The sequence below is a fragment of the Eutrigla gurnardus genome (assembly GCF_963514095.1).
Source record: "Eutrigla gurnardus genome assembly, chromosome: 8".
Taxonomy (NCBI): domain Eukaryota; kingdom Metazoa; phylum Chordata; class Actinopteri; order Perciformes; family Triglidae; genus Eutrigla; species Eutrigla gurnardus.
The window spans coordinates 22,641,274-22,656,894 of NC_139922.1; the positions used below are offsets into that span (position 1 = coordinate 22,641,274).

The 15,621-nt window shown below is 46.5% G+C and overlaps 1 protein-coding gene across 3 annotated transcripts; it reads right to left on the reverse strand.

Annotated features, from left to right (window-relative positions):
- Nucleotides 1-309: 309 nt before the first annotated feature.
- Nucleotides 310-15,072, reverse strand: LOC311017746 (uncharacterized protein). Of its 3 annotated transcripts, none has more exons than XM_084016324.1 (8): nucleotides 14,702-15,072; nucleotides 7,593-7,814; nucleotides 6,699-6,756; nucleotides 6,384-6,462; nucleotides 4,708-5,054; nucleotides 4,473-4,562; nucleotides 2,583-2,720; nucleotides 310-2,429 (listed from the first exon to the last, which is right to left on the reverse strand). In XM_084016324.1, exons 2-8 carry the CDS (start codon nucleotides 7,724-7,726, stop codon nucleotides 1,890-1,892), a joined length of 1,386 nt encoding a protein of 461 aa, XP_083872450.1. In that variant the 5' UTR covers nucleotides 7,727-7,814; nucleotides 14,702-15,072; the 3' UTR covers nucleotides 310-1,889. The 3 variants fall into 3 exon arrangements, with proteins under 3 accessions (XP_083872450.1, XP_083872448.1, XP_083872449.1); XM_084016322.1 differs by having other exon boundaries at nucleotides 4,708-5,171; XM_084016323.1 differs by lacking the exon at nucleotides 4,473-4,562 and having other exon boundaries at nucleotides 4,708-5,171; nucleotides 14,702-15,070.
- Between the last annotated feature and the right edge of the window lie 549 nt (nucleotides 15,073-15,621).

Genomic DNA, 15,621 nt, shown 5'->3' on the forward strand with positions numbered 1-15,621 from the left:
ACACTATGAGATAAAACATCTTTTTTTTTTAAAGTGCCACTTTATTACAAAAGTATAAACTTGACTGACATTTCATGAATAGTAATCTTGATATAAAACATTACAATCTTTTGCACTTTAGCACTTAATTACACGCTTTTTGAGTACAAGACCCTGTAGTCTGAATAGCAAACACACAACAGTAGCTGCCACATTTAACTTAGCTGGGCTTTCCAAGAACACACCGTAGCGTCATGGCTTCAAAAACAACAAACAGAATACACTGAAAAATTTACATTGCAGCTGTTTTTTTTTTGTTTTTTTCGTCTCGTTTCGTTTGTTTTTTGCTTTTCTTCTTCGTGTCACAAGATAAGTCATTCCAAAACACAATTAAACATAATAGAAAAAGATAGATTCCTTGACACTGATGATATATTTATTATTCTTTCTCTTTTGTAATGTACATACACATTGCATTAACATACATAGTCACATTTGTTTGCTGGGGATATTTGGTCAAATGAAGTCGTTATTGTCCAGGATCGGGGGGGGGGTAAATTTGTGAGTGTTATCCTCTGCTGCTTAGCGGGGAAAAAACCCATTTGCTTCTCGTTTTTGTCATTTCTGCAATATTTTTAAACACTGATAACAGAGAGAGGAGGGGGGGGGGGGGGGGTGATGATGATGGTGGGACATGACGTTTGCTAATACACATCAGTTCTACTGTAGCTTTCCAAGCTGCACTATGAAAACCCAAGCAGATTCATATGACCACGAGGCGGGGACGATGTAGATGAACGGGCCACAGATGTGAGTGAGGACTGAGCAGAGAGGGAGGGGGGGGGGGGACTGTCTCCACCTTTAGGACTCGAGCAGTTCTCTTTACTTTCGCTTCATTGTACCGATTGTGTGGCGAGAGAGGAAATTAATTCTCCCACCGAGCCAAAGACATCCTTAGTCCGACTGGCTTTGTGCTCTACAGAGAAATAAAGCAACGCACTTTTTTTTTTTTTTTTTAAAACAACAACAAAAAAAACAACCAACGACAATATAAAAAAAAAAAAAACATTCATATAGAGGTACCACATGACAGTGCTTGATTTTTTTTTTTTTTTTTTTTTTACAGCATGCAACTTGTAGCAGGCAAAGTGCAGAAACAGGATCGACAAAGTAAAACACTTCATTTACAGACGGCAGTGGAGACAGTGTTCAGTCCGTGTACGATGAAACAAAAACATGACGGAGGGAAGTATCCGGTCGGTTTTTAAACACCTTGATGGTCTAAATTAGTCGAAGCTTTGAGGAGGAATGCAAAATGTGTGCAATTTTTTCGTTATAATACTCTCATAATTGTTTCTCTTGGTCCCTGAGCTTTCAAGCATTTTGATTAGTAATTCATCCCTTCCTTATATCATTTCAATTCCATCCTGAATCATATCTTGACCAACTACAGGGAAGGCCTGTTCATGATAAGTGCTACCAAACTACTTCACACAATGCATTGCCTTCTCCCCCTGTAGGAGTCCTGCTAGGACTATTTTACCCGCGAGAATTGAGGAAGAATTTAGGCTCTTTTTTTACTTTATTGTGCTTTGCACACATGTATCAGTAAAACAGAAGTGCTACTGTCGCCTACAGATTGCTCTGCAATGGTCTTGTGCTCATTTCTTATTCTCTACCTTTGGATTCCTTAGAAGGTTTATAGATTGGACTTTGTGTTCAGCCCAGGTCATAACAGATTAACATTATTGCCCCAAGGCCTCATGAGCCTGTGATAGGCATGACGTTATGACTCGAATGTAAACAGTATGTGTGGGTGAGCATGACAGGGGCTCAGCCGTCACTCCTCGTGGCGTCAGCTCAGCTCCTTGTGTTGGAAGGATACAGGGGGTCACAGTGCAGCCGCCGCCTCAGAGCCCCGTCACGTACATCTCCATGCCGTCGTTGAAGGTGAAGATGGTGGTGGTGCTGGAGGTGGCGGAGCCCTGCTTCAGGTCGCCGATGCTCTCGTACAGGTTCTCCCCCGGCAGCAGCAGGGCTTTGGCGGGCAGGTGCTGTAACTTGGGGGTCTGCTGCGTAGGCGGCGGCGGAGGGGGCTGCTGCTGCTGCAAGGGCTGCTGGGCTTTCTTCCTCCTCGGCCGCAGGGTGGCACACGTGTTGGGGGGCCTTTCCCTCTTCCAGGCGCCTCCACCCTCCATGTTCTCATAGGCCAGATCGCACTCCTCCGTCCCGATGGACTCGTAGCAGTGGTCGTCGAGGGGCCCTCCGACGGCTTTGCCCTCCTGAAGGGCCCACGTCTGGGGTTTGACCACAACGCTAAACCCGCCGTCCCGGTCTCGGTCCCTGTCACTGCGACCCAAGGTCCGGAAGCCGGGGTTACCTGGGGGAGACCCCGGCACGGCTCTCTTCTTCTTTCCTGGTTTGCAAACCTTCGAGTACATCTCAGCCACCTGCGGTCAAACGAAACATTGCTGAGATTATGAACCGTGCAAAAGACTTGTTTGATATTACAGGTAAATATGCAGGTACTGAATCTTCTTTCTGAATCTGTAATTTAACAAAAAAGAAATAGGTTGATGCAGACTGCAAGAGTCCTCGCTCACCACGGCAGCAGACGGTTGTATGTTCTCCACCGTGTGAGCAGCCAACGGTCCCGGGACTTTAGTTTGGTGCAGGAGCATCTCCTCATCCTCTGGAGGCTTCCAGATGTACTGCTCTCCGTTGCCCATAAACATCACTTCCTGTCAACGGAACAAAAAAAACTACATTTGGGGCAAAACTGGGCGCATGTTCATGTCTTCTTTGAGTATTTGTGAATATAATTATAATAAAAACAGACCCAACATTGTTAATAAAAGAATCACTTTAGACACACAGGTGTTACAGCACAAAGCCATTATTAGGGATGGATTTCATGCAGTATTGAATAGATTTTCCCTAGAAGGTGGAGCTTGGAAGGTAGGACGCCATGTGCTTGTAGTCTGGATGACTCCATTGCAACATGTTGCGTCATCCGCAAGAAAACCAGCGAGCAGCCCCGCGAGCAGACGGCGTACACATGTAAACCTGCGAACTGTGCGTGTGTCGCCGAACCTCGGGTCACAGCAGACAGCGCGACCCCGCTGACCTCACGCAGGGTGGCAAACGGCCTCCCGCTGTCAGCTAGAGGGGAGCACCGGGCCTTACATCCACAGTAAGAGCAGACGACCAGCCTGCACTCCTGCTGCTGCCAACACATAAGGGAGGGGGGTGACACTGCTGAGAGCACTAATGCCCAACTATTGCCACGAAGTCTTTGACAAATAACCACGGCTCCGGAGTCCACGGATGTGCTCGACATATCACAGCACCGTGCACGATGATGCCGAGTGCAGCTTAAAAACTGCAGCGTTGGCACAATCACAAGTGTGTAGATCCTCTGCTGCAACGTGAGCGAGCTGGAAGGCAGCATCCGTCCTCGCTAAGGTGGAAATCACACACGTGCACATCGTCTGTGTAAAGTTGGATGAAACGGAAACGAACCCAGGGTGTTTGTTGAGTGGTGCTTTTATTTTGGCGAGCTCCAGGGAGGCGTGTTTTTTTTTATATAGCAGACGCACCTGAGAATGCAGCCGCAGGACGACAGCTGATGTCAATTACCTTGGTAGGTTTGAACCAAGTAGTGAGAGGGGGATGTGATATATCTGTATGTTATTTAATCTGGATTATGTTTATTTGTATATAGAAATATGAGTAAGTAACTTGTAAATATGTGTGTGCCGGTAGAGAGACTGTAGGTATTTATTTCCCAGGGAGAATCTGCTTTTGTTTTCCCTCAGCCTGTGTTGGTGAGATTGGTGGAACTTTTGCAACCTGTTTTATGGTCAGTCGTAAAAATAAAATCAGAGCTCGGGGGGGAGGGGGGCGTTGACAACGCAGCGAAGGAAGCCGGTGACATAAAGGTAAAAGCACTTGTCGCTACACATTTCTAAGACACATTTCCATCCATAAGGCCATGTCAGTATTAAAATGACACTTTCAACAAAGTCTGAGCACGAGGCATCGATTCACATTCATCCGTTTGGTATGATCTAATCTGCCGCTCCAGTCGGACCCCCGGAGAACCACTAGCAGCCTGATTTAGCTGTGATCTTCATCTCCCCCTCAGGTTCTCACTTCCCTCAGCCCATAAAACTGAGTCCTGCTCACCTACAACGTTACGAGATGATGATCAAATGGAACATAACTGGCATTATGTGAGTAACTCTTTGTATGATTTACCATTTTTATGTGTGAATCCAGTCCCATTTAAATGAAATACTACAAGTTTTCTTCCCATTAAAATACCTAAAGACTTGATCTAATCCTTGCCATCCCCCCAAAAAACAACCTGTTACTGGAAATGATCTGTAGGTTTACATGTAAATAGCAATAATAGACAATATTAAAACCAACTTCATACTGGACAACTTTATTTTTTAACTTTAATAATCTTAATATAAGCGGCCACTTACTAGCTTTTCCACTTTCAACTGCATCTCATGGTCTTCATCGGCGTATGGAGCTTGCCCAGTTGTCATGGAGATGAGATGCAGCTGAAAGCGCTAGAGAAAAGCTTTTTGTAAGTGCACCTTGATTGCACCGTATTGAATGTATGAACTTTAAAGCTCAAAAACATTTTTTTTTTTTTTTAAATTGTGAAATTTTGAAATCATCTGATGAAAAACAAAAAAAAGTGCCCCTACCAACCTTTGGGAATGCCGGGACGTTGAAGGCGTCCACGTTTCTGCGGGGCAGCTTTGTGCTGTGAGGGTGTGGCGGAGGAGGGGCGGGATGCGTCGGCGGGGCGTGCCGGGGAGGCGGCACCGGTGGCTCGCCCATGTCCGTGCCGCTGTCCCTCTTCTGGGGTGCCTTGTCGGCCTTCCTCAGCTTCCTGACGCAGGCGTACTCGGCCGGCTCCACGGGGTGAGGGGCCGACATGACCTGGGCCTCCTGTTCTGGCAGCCCTCCTTCCACGTCACCGTCTGGGTCCGGGGGCGCCGGGGTGTTGGCGGGGACGGCCGGAGGGGCCGGCGTGTCCGTCTGGCCGGCCCTGCCTACCATGGCGTACAGGGCATCGTCAGTACGCGCGGTGGAGGAGCTTCGACCCACTTCAGAGTAAGTGTGCTCCCCGTCCTCTCCAGTCCCAGAGGGGATCTGGGGAAGCTGCCTGCCTTGAGAACGAAGGTCAGAGTTAGACCTGCAGGGCAGACCGGCTGGACCCTTTTTCATTTTTAGAGGCCTCTGAAGGGCGCATACAGGCCGATGCCCACCATAAACCAGAACTCGCTTACGTCTACTCCTGCACTGGACAAACATTTATGAACACGAATAAATCTCTCGCTGGTGGAGAGACTCTGGCGCTGACAGTGAACCGGGAGCTGGCGTGGATGTTTGAGGAAAAAGCGTCCTGCTTCCGCTGCAGTGGAATGAAGACAATTTGGACAAGTATGAAGCAGGACATATGCTTATATTCCTTCAAACCCTCTCGGGCTTCTGTCACTGTGCCCACAAACGCAGCTCCCTGTTGACTGTCAGAGACGGAGCTCCAGGACTCCTCTTTGATTTCTGTCTTTGAGAGAGAGAGAGAGAGATGCATGCTCATAAATCAACATTGTCCTGTGCAATAAAGCTTAGTTGTAAATGTAATGTGAATTCCGTTTTAGGGTAAACTACTTTTGCATGAATTTAGGGCCAGATCAGATACGGAGCGCGTGCGGCGGCGTGAACGTTAAACATCAAGCTAAAACCTCTATTTGCATAATTACGGCTTTGTAAAGTTGTTTTTTGTTGACTCTGGAAATGAGGATAAGAACATGTTAGTTACACGTATTTGTACCATTCATCTGCTGCTCTATTTTCCAAAAGATTTTCCATTTTTTTACCATTTCATGGATTACATTGACTGTGTTTGGTGAAAACCTTGTATCTCCGTTTTTTCTTCTTCGGATTTTCATGCTTTCAAATGAGCTGAAATGTACACGACGCCATGTGTTTTCTGCTACTTCTACTCCTCATTTCACCCTTTACTAGTTAGATTTTACGTTTATATAATGCAGTATAATAGTACTAATCTACCAGTAGTAAACAACGTATCTAGATCCAGATTGAACTACAATATTAAACTGCTCTCACATGCATTTGTTAATGATAAAAACAGTAATTCTGCATCTGCCAGCACAGCAGGCTCATGTGGTTTAGAACAACTTTCAACTTCAATCCTTCTTAAAAAATCTCCTTTGATGATGCCAAAAGTGCTTCGTCATGCAGCTAAAACAAGACCAGGCTGTTAGATTCCATTAAGGAGATACAAGGTTTCCTGCCGGATGACAGAGCGGTTCGGAGCGGAGCTCAGGTCTGGATGTGTATGTGAAAGGTGCACTCACTTTTGCCATTGCAGTTCATCTTGTTCATCTCAGTGTCTGATTTACTGATGGACCGCAGCTTCGACTGCCTGAGTATACCCTGCCAACGCACACACACACACACACACACACACACACACACACACACACACACACACACACACACACACACACACACACACACACACACACACACACAGGGGGCCAGTTAAACACTAATTAAGACTGAAGAGGTGTCCTCTGAATGATATTGTTCCCTGGTGAATAGAGTTGCTTCAGCTTCCTCTGCTGCAGCACAAACAACAAACATGGAGGAGCGTGTAGCCGGATACATACCATGTCCATGAGACGGTGTTTTCCACCCTCGCCGGGAACATTGTGTGTCTTCCCTTTCCTGTGGTAGACACAACCGCTCTGTCACACAGGTTGACACTTACTACAGTGATGCACAGTGTGTGTGTGTCTGTGTGTGTGTGTGTGTGTCTGTGTGTGTGTCTGTGTGTGTGTGTCTGTGTGTGTGAGTTTGAGTCACTGTCCATGAACGTCTGAGTCATCTCATGACCGTGTGTGTGTGTGTGTGTGTGTGTGTGTGTGTGTGTGTGTGTGTGTGTGTGTGTGTGTGTGTGTGTGTGTGTGTGTGTGTGTGTGTGTGTGTGTGTGTGTGTGTGTGTGTGTGTGTGTGTGAGAGAGAGGAAGACATTCAGAGTATATTTGCATATATGCGTACATGGTGGTACATTCACTCAAGTACTTCACTTAAGTATTTTAGTATTTCCATGTATTTCTGGGGGAAATATTGTACTTTTTACTTAAATGACAGATTTAGTTACTTTGTGAATTCAGATTAGTAGTACAAACTATAAATCAACTAATAACTTATGATGTATTACTTCAGGATAAAGTCCCCAACAGTAGTTCGATTATCGGCACTTTTACCAGCAGCAGAGATAAAGTGATGAGTGAAAGAATGCAGTACTTTTACGTGAGTATTTCTAGCGTGTGTTGATACTTTAGTAAAAGATACAAAAGTAAAAGTTCTGAATTGAATACTTGATCTGGTTGCAGGGGACATTAGCTGATGATTGCACTTTTGCTTCAGTAAGACTTTGAATGCATGCTTGTAATGGAGTATTTTTTACATAGTTTTGCCTGTAATTATTCCTGGAGTACAGCATCTGAGTACTTCGGCTGCGTGCATGTGTAAATGTGTGTATCCATGCGTGGCCTTACCTCTGGCAGCCCACACAGAGCACCACGATGAGGATTGTGACAACGAAGGCTGAGGCAGCAGCGATAGCGCCCAGCAGCAGGACCTTGCCGTAGGGAGGAGCCGTGAAGTTCAGCCCGTCCTGCATGGAGGCCATGTGGGAGCGCTGACGCTCACTTGCTCTCACACACGCTTACACCCTTACAACTCATCCACGCAGGGAAGTGCCACAGTCTCACTGGGATCTGCAAGCGAGAAGGCACAGAGCGGTGTTACGAAAAAAAATGATCTGACTTTTACAAAACATAGGTTAACGAAGCAGAGGACCAGGAAGTGATTTCTGCTTTACCTTTTGAGGGAATAGAGCTTTTACCAGAAAAACACACCTGTGCTGATCTGTTCAGCAAGTATGCGGTGCATATGTGTAAATGCATAATTCCTCTCCGAACACGCATATTGAGAAGGTACGATGAGTCACGACCGAAGTCGAACCCGCCAGCGGGCGGAATAACCTGAAGCGCCGAAGGAGACGAGTGTGAAAGCAGATCGAGCAGACAGAAACATCTTTTTCTCGCGTCTCCTCTACTCCTCGCTGCTTGCCAGACAATTTCACATTTGGCAGTGTAGAAATGTTTCAAATAAACAATAAAAACAACCACAGAGCCAGAGCTGAAAAAAGACCAATCAATGAGCGCCGTTCTAATCTCTGTCAAATCATTGCCATCTGTCTACTGTGACTGTGTTTTCATGTGTGTTGATCTGTCCCTTGTCCATCAGCAACAACAAGACTGAGCAGCAGACTGCAGGAAACATACTGCCTGGTTTTGTCCAAAGTCCTGTTCCTGTTGGGATGATGATGCTTAACTGTCGGTACGTCTGTCCAAACGTCTCTTGTGTATTTTATTCTAGAGATTTCCTTCCAAGAGGAATGCTCCCTAATGGATTTTGTACCTTTTAGACAAACCCTTCCTCCGTTCTCCTCACTAACGAGCAAATCTGATGTTTTAATCAACGTGTTCTAGGAGGACATGGATCCTTTCTGTCCGGACCGAATTTAATCTTCACAGTCCAAATTACTTTATCAATTTGTCTGTAGTCTGGCCAGCGATGTTTCTCTGATGGTTGCCAAAGCTTTGGATACCTCCGAGGGTTTTGCTGCATCTCAAAGAATTTGGCGTTAGCGCTTTAGTGGCGATCTGTAAATGCTGCGTGGCCCAAGCATTCATTTGTTGTTACGCTGCTGTTCGTTTTTGCCTCTTACTCACTAAAATCATATTCATGACCTCGTCATTTGGTTCATCATCACTTCATTTCATCACACTGACCCCCGCGCCTGCGTGCACTTCCAATAAAACCTCTGAGCATGCTCCTGATGGTGGTGTCCTGGGGGATCTCCTCCCAGACCTGGATCAGGGCATCAGCGGGACAGTCTGTGGCGGTACTTGGCGGCGTCGTACATAACGTCCCATAGGTGCTCAGCTGGATGTAGGTCAGGGGGAACGGGCAAAAGGTCTGACAACCTCTCTGAGGATTCCACCCTGGTCCCTAACATCACTCGGTGTACAGTTGGCTATGACGTGGAGATCTGTTTGACCCTCCAAGGATGCGTCTCCCCAGACCATCACTGAACCACCACCAAACCGGTCTGCTGGATGATGTCACAGGCAGCATCACGTTCACCACGGCGGCTCCAGACTCTTTCACGCCTGTCACACGTGCTCAGTGTGAACCACCAATGGCGGATCAGCCAATTCAGAACTTGTTGCCGGGCTGTGAGACCCACTAGAGGACGTCAGCCCCTCATACCACTCTCGTGGAGTCTGTTTCTGAGAGTTCTCCTCCTGTTCCTCCTCCACAAAGAAGCAGATACCCGTCCTGCTGCTGGGGTTATGAACGTTTGGTCTACCTGCATCTCCTCCATGCTCCTTAGACTGGAGACACAGCAAACCTTCTTGTGACCTCACGTATGGATGTGGATCCTGGACTACTTGTGCAACCTGATTGGGCTGCAGGTTCCAATTCATGCTCCAAGTAGCAACAAGGAATCAGTCAGGAAGGATGCGAGAGCAACTGTCTGTGGCCACCACATCAAAACTACTATTCCCTTTTTTGAGGTCGTCTAGCTTTTGCCTCCCCCTTTGATTCACAATCACTTCCCGGCAGATTTTGCTGCTCAATCTTCTCCAACCAATGCTAGCAGCTCCGGGAAACTGTACTTGACACAATGGTGAGTTGAACTGAAGCCGAGAAGAACCGGGCTTATTATTTTTTTTTTTTATGCCATTATCTCAAGATCATGACTTAATTATTTTGTTATCTCAAGAAAATGAGCTTCGTTATCTCTTGATAACGAGATAATCGACGCGTTATCACGAGAAAACAAAAGGTTGTCTCCTCTTATTATAATGTTTAAGCAACTGATTTATGCAGAAGATGTGGCACCAAGGAGAAAGCATTATTGACCAAACTGTACTTCAATCAAAGTCTGACAGGCAGGAACGGCTTTGTGTATTTCTGTTAGAGATAGCGCTCGGATCAGTCCTCCTCGTTTAATGCAAATAAATAAGTCATTACACATTTAAGCCTCGGCTTACTTCTCAGTTATGAATCCTTCAGTTGTGATCTTGAAGGCTGAAATCCGGTGTGATCAAAGGAATCAGACCCTCCTTTTCTCCATAATTATCCCATGATGGTGGTGTAGTGGGTAGCACTGTCGCCTCACAGCGAGGGGGTCCAGGGTTCAATTCCCGGCTCGGGTTCGGGTTCCTTCTGTGTGGAGTTTGCATGTTCTCCCCGTGTAAGCGTGTGTTCTCTCCGGGTTCTCCGGATTCCTCCCACAGTCCAAAGACATGCAGGATTGGGGATAGGTTCATTGATGACTCTAAATTGCCTGTAGATGTGAGTGAGAATGGTTTTCTGTCTCTACATGTTGGCCCTGTGATAGACTGGCGACCTGTCCTCTAGTTGCCGAGTTCGCTTATGCTATGGCTAGTGCAAGTAGGCAAGACTGTTTTTAATGCCTGTCTAGCTAAGAACCATTGACTTGCGCTAGCCATAGCATAAGCGAACTCGGCAACTAGAGGAACTGAATGAAATTTCTTGAAAACGTCTCCAGACGTCTCGAACACACCGGCTCACTTGGAAAATAGGTCTTATGTCCAAAATTCCGAACTATCCCTTTAACCAGGCGGCAATTTCTCCCAGTCTCCCAACATATATATCCGCAGTACTGCTTTGAGCCACATGAGGGAGTGTTCTCATCTGATTTTATTCAGCATTCTGTTGTACTTAGCTCCGGTTTCGCTGGAGGTTTCAGAACAGCAGTCCACACGTTTTTAGGTTGGAGGTAATTACACTTTAGTAACAAATCCCAGCTCACTCTCGCTCACTAAAATCACACAAAAATGCTAATAATCCTTTTGTGTTTAATCCACATATTCCTTGAGTTCAGCTGGGTTTCGGCCACTGCACGTTGGCGGGAAAAACGGCGAGGACCATAACGCCATCTAAAGGTAAGGTAAGTTTACACACAAATGCTGCAGATGAGACACTAGTTCCCGTTTGTAAGTTAAGAACGAGACAGCAGCAGGAAGGCTATGGACTGTTGCTAGGGTCTGTGGTTCATGAAGCAGGCTGCTGTGTGGCTCGGTGATAGGCGCACACATGCAGAAGACCAGCTACTTCTCTGACCAGGACTTGAGAATGTGATCACGGCAGTGAAAACTAAAATTTACCAGCTCATCCGTCATATTATTTCGGGGCATTTTAACAGCGGCCACATGTCACAAGGATATCACAGACTCACTTTAAATACCATCAATTCATCCTCAGCTTCCTGGGTGAGTAGCCCGAAATATTATGTTGGATTTAAAGAACGGCATGCACCTGAGAGGCGATGATCATTTAATTTGCAGTTGCAAATGGAGTCGGTGTAATTATATCTGTGCTTATTCGACAACAGAGCCGAGGAGTGGAGATGGAGAGTGTGATTAGAGGGGAAGAGAGAGGGGGAAAGGTGGAGGTGTGGAGGGAGAGAACGGGGAGGGGAGGATGGGAGGACGACATGTGCGGAAGTCCTGTGGCAGTTTGAAGACGCTGAAAGCAGATGATGAGAGGAGTCTGTCACATTTCCCAACCAGGTTCCCCGGCCTTCCTCCCCCTTCTCCATCTCGGTGAGTGTGTCCACACCTCCCCACCCATCCCTCTCTCCCTCTCTCCCCCTCTCTCCACTGTCTCCTGTCTCTGCCTGCGGTGTTCAGCCGGAGTGACGCCTCAGCACTGCAGTGTAATCTCTGGCCCTGGAGCTGCCTCACCAATGAGCCAACCAATTGGACATAGTAGTATCAGTGATCTAAATATCTGATTTCCTAACTTATTTCATTGTATTGTCATTTAAACCAAAGTACAATATAAATGAATATTAAAGTAAAGGTTCATTATTTATCTTTTGGGAACAGAATATGTTCTGAAAGCTAATGCGTTACGTGGACCTTTGAATTTAGATTATTTTTGCTGTATATTTAAAAAAATCTATTAATTGTTTTCTTTTATTGGGTCAGGATACAGGAGACTAGCAATGATTTGTCAATGTGTGATGTGCCAATCATTTTTTTGTTTTTTGTTAATAATTTAGTCTCGGCCAGTGAAACATTTAAAATGAAGTCTAGAATTTATACTTTTAATACAAAGATGACTGAGAAGCTGCAGTTTTTTTTACTGTAAAAATGACTTAAATGTGTAATCAGCCTTCAAACAGGTGGCGGTTGTTTTTCTGTTGATTGACTGAACATTTAAAGGTGCAGTGTGTAGGGTTCGCCAACATCCAACAACTGAAACTTCTCTTGAACCACGGTGGCTGACACAGAAACGCCAGTTTTCAGGTGATTATAAAGAAATGGTGGTTCTTAATATGATATTCCATTTCTGTCAGCGGAGTTTCCTAAATGCTGCACACTGGCCCTTTAAATCGTCTTTATAATGCCACTATCTTCTGTCAGATATCTCCAGAGTACTCTGTGGCATCTTCCTATTGCTTGATTATTTTTTTCCCCAATCAGCAGTCAAATATATTGTTTAGAATTAAATCAAACAAAGAAAAGCAGAAAATATTTACATTGGAGAATTCTGGGTTCCAGTTTCTCACATGTGAGTATTTGCTGCCTTTGTGTGTCTTACGTTATAAAACATTGTTTCTCTCTGGATTCTGAAGTGTTTTCAGACAATGAAAGACATCTGAAGACATCAGCTGGGTCTCTGGGAGACGCCATGGAGGTTTTTCATAAACACTATTACTGGAGAACATATGAATGAAGGAAAGCTACACCTGTTGACTCGGATGATCTCAACAATTAAACGTCTTGGGTGACACATTTGACAAATCAGGTTATATATTATCGGCAGAAAATACACGTGATTTTGTCCTATTTACAAAATAAACTCACTAAAATAATAAAAAGCAATATTCATGGATTATGACAAGACAAACAAGGAATTCTGTTGTAATCCTCATATAAAAACTCATTTTCAGGAACACATTTAGCCCTGCAGTGTTGGAATAAATAACAGGCTTTTTAAATTTCCAGGAACTGCATTTACACGTTTGTTCATTATTCACAGAACTAACGCTTCTTTTTTTAACAAGCAGCCAGCCAGCAGTGGCCTCTCTGCCGAAGCAGCTCAGGTTTTGATAAACCACCTGGGAGTTCATGTGGAGCAAAAAAAAACCTCACCCTCTGTGTGACACAAATAACAGCAGCGAGTGTGTGTGTGTGTGTGAGAGAGAGAGGGAGAGAGGGAGAGAGAGGGGGGGGGAGGCTGCTATTGTGTGAGAATGTGAATTAGGTCAAATGTTTGCTTGCAACAACGATTAACCATGCCCCTGTGAGGAGGAAGGCTGAGGCTCTGTCTTTATCTGTGCAGCGCCGCCTCTGACACAAACGCTGCCTGACGTTATAACGGAGGATTTCTTGTGGCCACACGATTCACATCCTTCCCGTTCTGTCAAACAGAGATGCTGTGAAAGGCTCGTGTGCTTGGAGGTTGCATGTATGTATGTATGTATGTCTGCTGATGATGGTCTCCTCTCAGCGGGCATCCATCACCCTGGGTGACGGCTCCGCTGCCCGGCTCGCCGCGCCTCTGGGCGCTGACACCTCAAACTGCAGTGATGCTGCTTACAACAGGTTTACAAACCACGACTGGAAGACGACGCCGGCTCTCAGACAGAGAACCACGGCGGGGTGTGAAGTGTGGAAATGACCCCCCGTTTGCAGGTGGAGGATATAGGCGGCCACAAAAACAGAAGAATTTCAAGCTGATGCAGCTTTTATCATTGTTTCATTAAGCCTGTAGCACCAGATGGGGTTCTCTCTCTCTCTCTCTCTCTCTCTCTCTCTCTCTCTCTCTCTCTCTCTCTCTCTCTCTCTCTCTCCTCTTTTTCTTCTCCTCTAATCATCAAAGTGTTTCCGATTCATTCCCAGATCAAAGTGAGGATGGTAAAGGGTGCTGTGTCCCTGAGGTCAGCTGGCAACTTACAGACAAAGCCACCCCCCCCCCCCCCCCCCCATTTATGAGAAAGGGAGTGTGAGGAGAGGGGAGGGGAGGGGGGCTGCAAACGTTAACGGAAGGTCTAACGTTAATTATCTTTATGCTTCACAGTTGGCAGGGGGGGATCTCACACACAACAAATGATTGGAGGCTTCCTGTGCCTCCCTCTCATCAAATCACACTGAAGTTCTCTGATGAATTCGGGGCTTAAAATCACACACACACACACACACACACACACACACACACACACACACACACACACACACACAAAAAGGGCAATGCAGTAACAGCGAGGCGGGCGCACACGTGTCTGTGTGTTAAACGTATGACCGGAGGAGCCGAGGCGGCGGGCAGGGGCGAGCACAAAGAACATGCAGGAATGAGCGGCGGCTCGCTGGGTGAATAAAGGACGCTGTGCGCTAACTGCGTGTGCGGCTTATTGAGCTGAATCTATAGGCACATATGAATGCCTCCCCCCCTCCCACCTCCTCCCTCCCTCCCTCCCTCCTCCCAATCTCCCTCCAGCCTGTCACATAGCCACGGGCACAGAGCATTGCGCTATAGCATCCCCCCGTATACTCACTCAGCTCGGAGATGGTGTGAGGCGCAGCATCAGCACCGGTCGCTTCCTTCGGTTTCTGCTTCCCCTCGGACCGGGCGCTCCCCGCGAGCATAATCAATCAAGGGCGACAGCGTGGCTTTCTCGGGCTTCAGGAAAACGGGAATGCAGCATAGTGCATGTGACATCCCTGTGAGCGCCCGCTGACCCGCTCGTGCGCCCTGTCCGCGCGCCTCTGCTCCCCAGCCCGGAGGGAGGCTGGGAAGTGCGTAAAACCTGCCGGTGTTGCTGCTGCTGCTGCTGCGGCCGCTGTATCTCCACTGTGATCTCCAGGTTTTCTCCTCCGCGGTCCCTCAAGCCCCTTCCATCTGTACTCGCATCCCCTCGGCTCAGCTACTGTGCTTCCATGTGACAGGCAGAGCTGGAGACCCCCCAATTTTCTGTTCGCCTTTTGATTCTAGCGTCATCCCTCGGCAGGACGGGGAAGTGCGGGTGTTGCTGTGACTCGTGTGATGGGCTGAGTCCAGTTTAGGAGGTTTTCTCTCAGTCCCTGCTAAAGGTGCACGAGGCTCTGGGGGATTTCAGAGTACACTTTGGACATTCAGGATCTAATTTCACTGTCAAGTCCTTCCTTTGCACAAAGAATTTAAAATCAGCCTACCTGTAGCTATTCTTCTTCTTCTTCTTCTTCTTCTTCTTCTTGGCTGAAGACCCATCAACACCTGCAATAAGAGTGAATCCAACAAAGCAACAGGTCCAACTGTTGGCTGCAGCCTTTATCGATCCCCTTAAATAAGAGGAATAGTGAAATTGCATTGCATTTGAGCTTCATGTGATCCCCTACAAGAACCTGTAATAACCCAGTGACCCCCATATACTATGTTTGCCTTTTCCACTTTTATGAAAGTTATTCAACAAAGTTATGCTAATATTATAATGTCTGA

Bases quoted from the DNA above. Each gene is read 5' to 3' on its own strand.
- LOC311017746 (XM_084016322.1), bottom strand. From the start codon at position 7,726: ATGGCCTCCATGCAGGACGGGCTGAACTTCACGGCTCCTCCCTACGGC. The intron at 6,757-7,592 runs GTAAGGCCACGC...TGTCTACCACAG, and splicing joins CTCTGTGTGGGCTGCCAGAG to GAAAGGGAAGACACACAATG. The intron at 2,721-4,472 runs GTAAGTGGCCGC...TTCCGTTGACAG, and splicing joins AGTTGAAAGTGGAAAAGCTA to GAAGTGATGTTTATGGGCAA.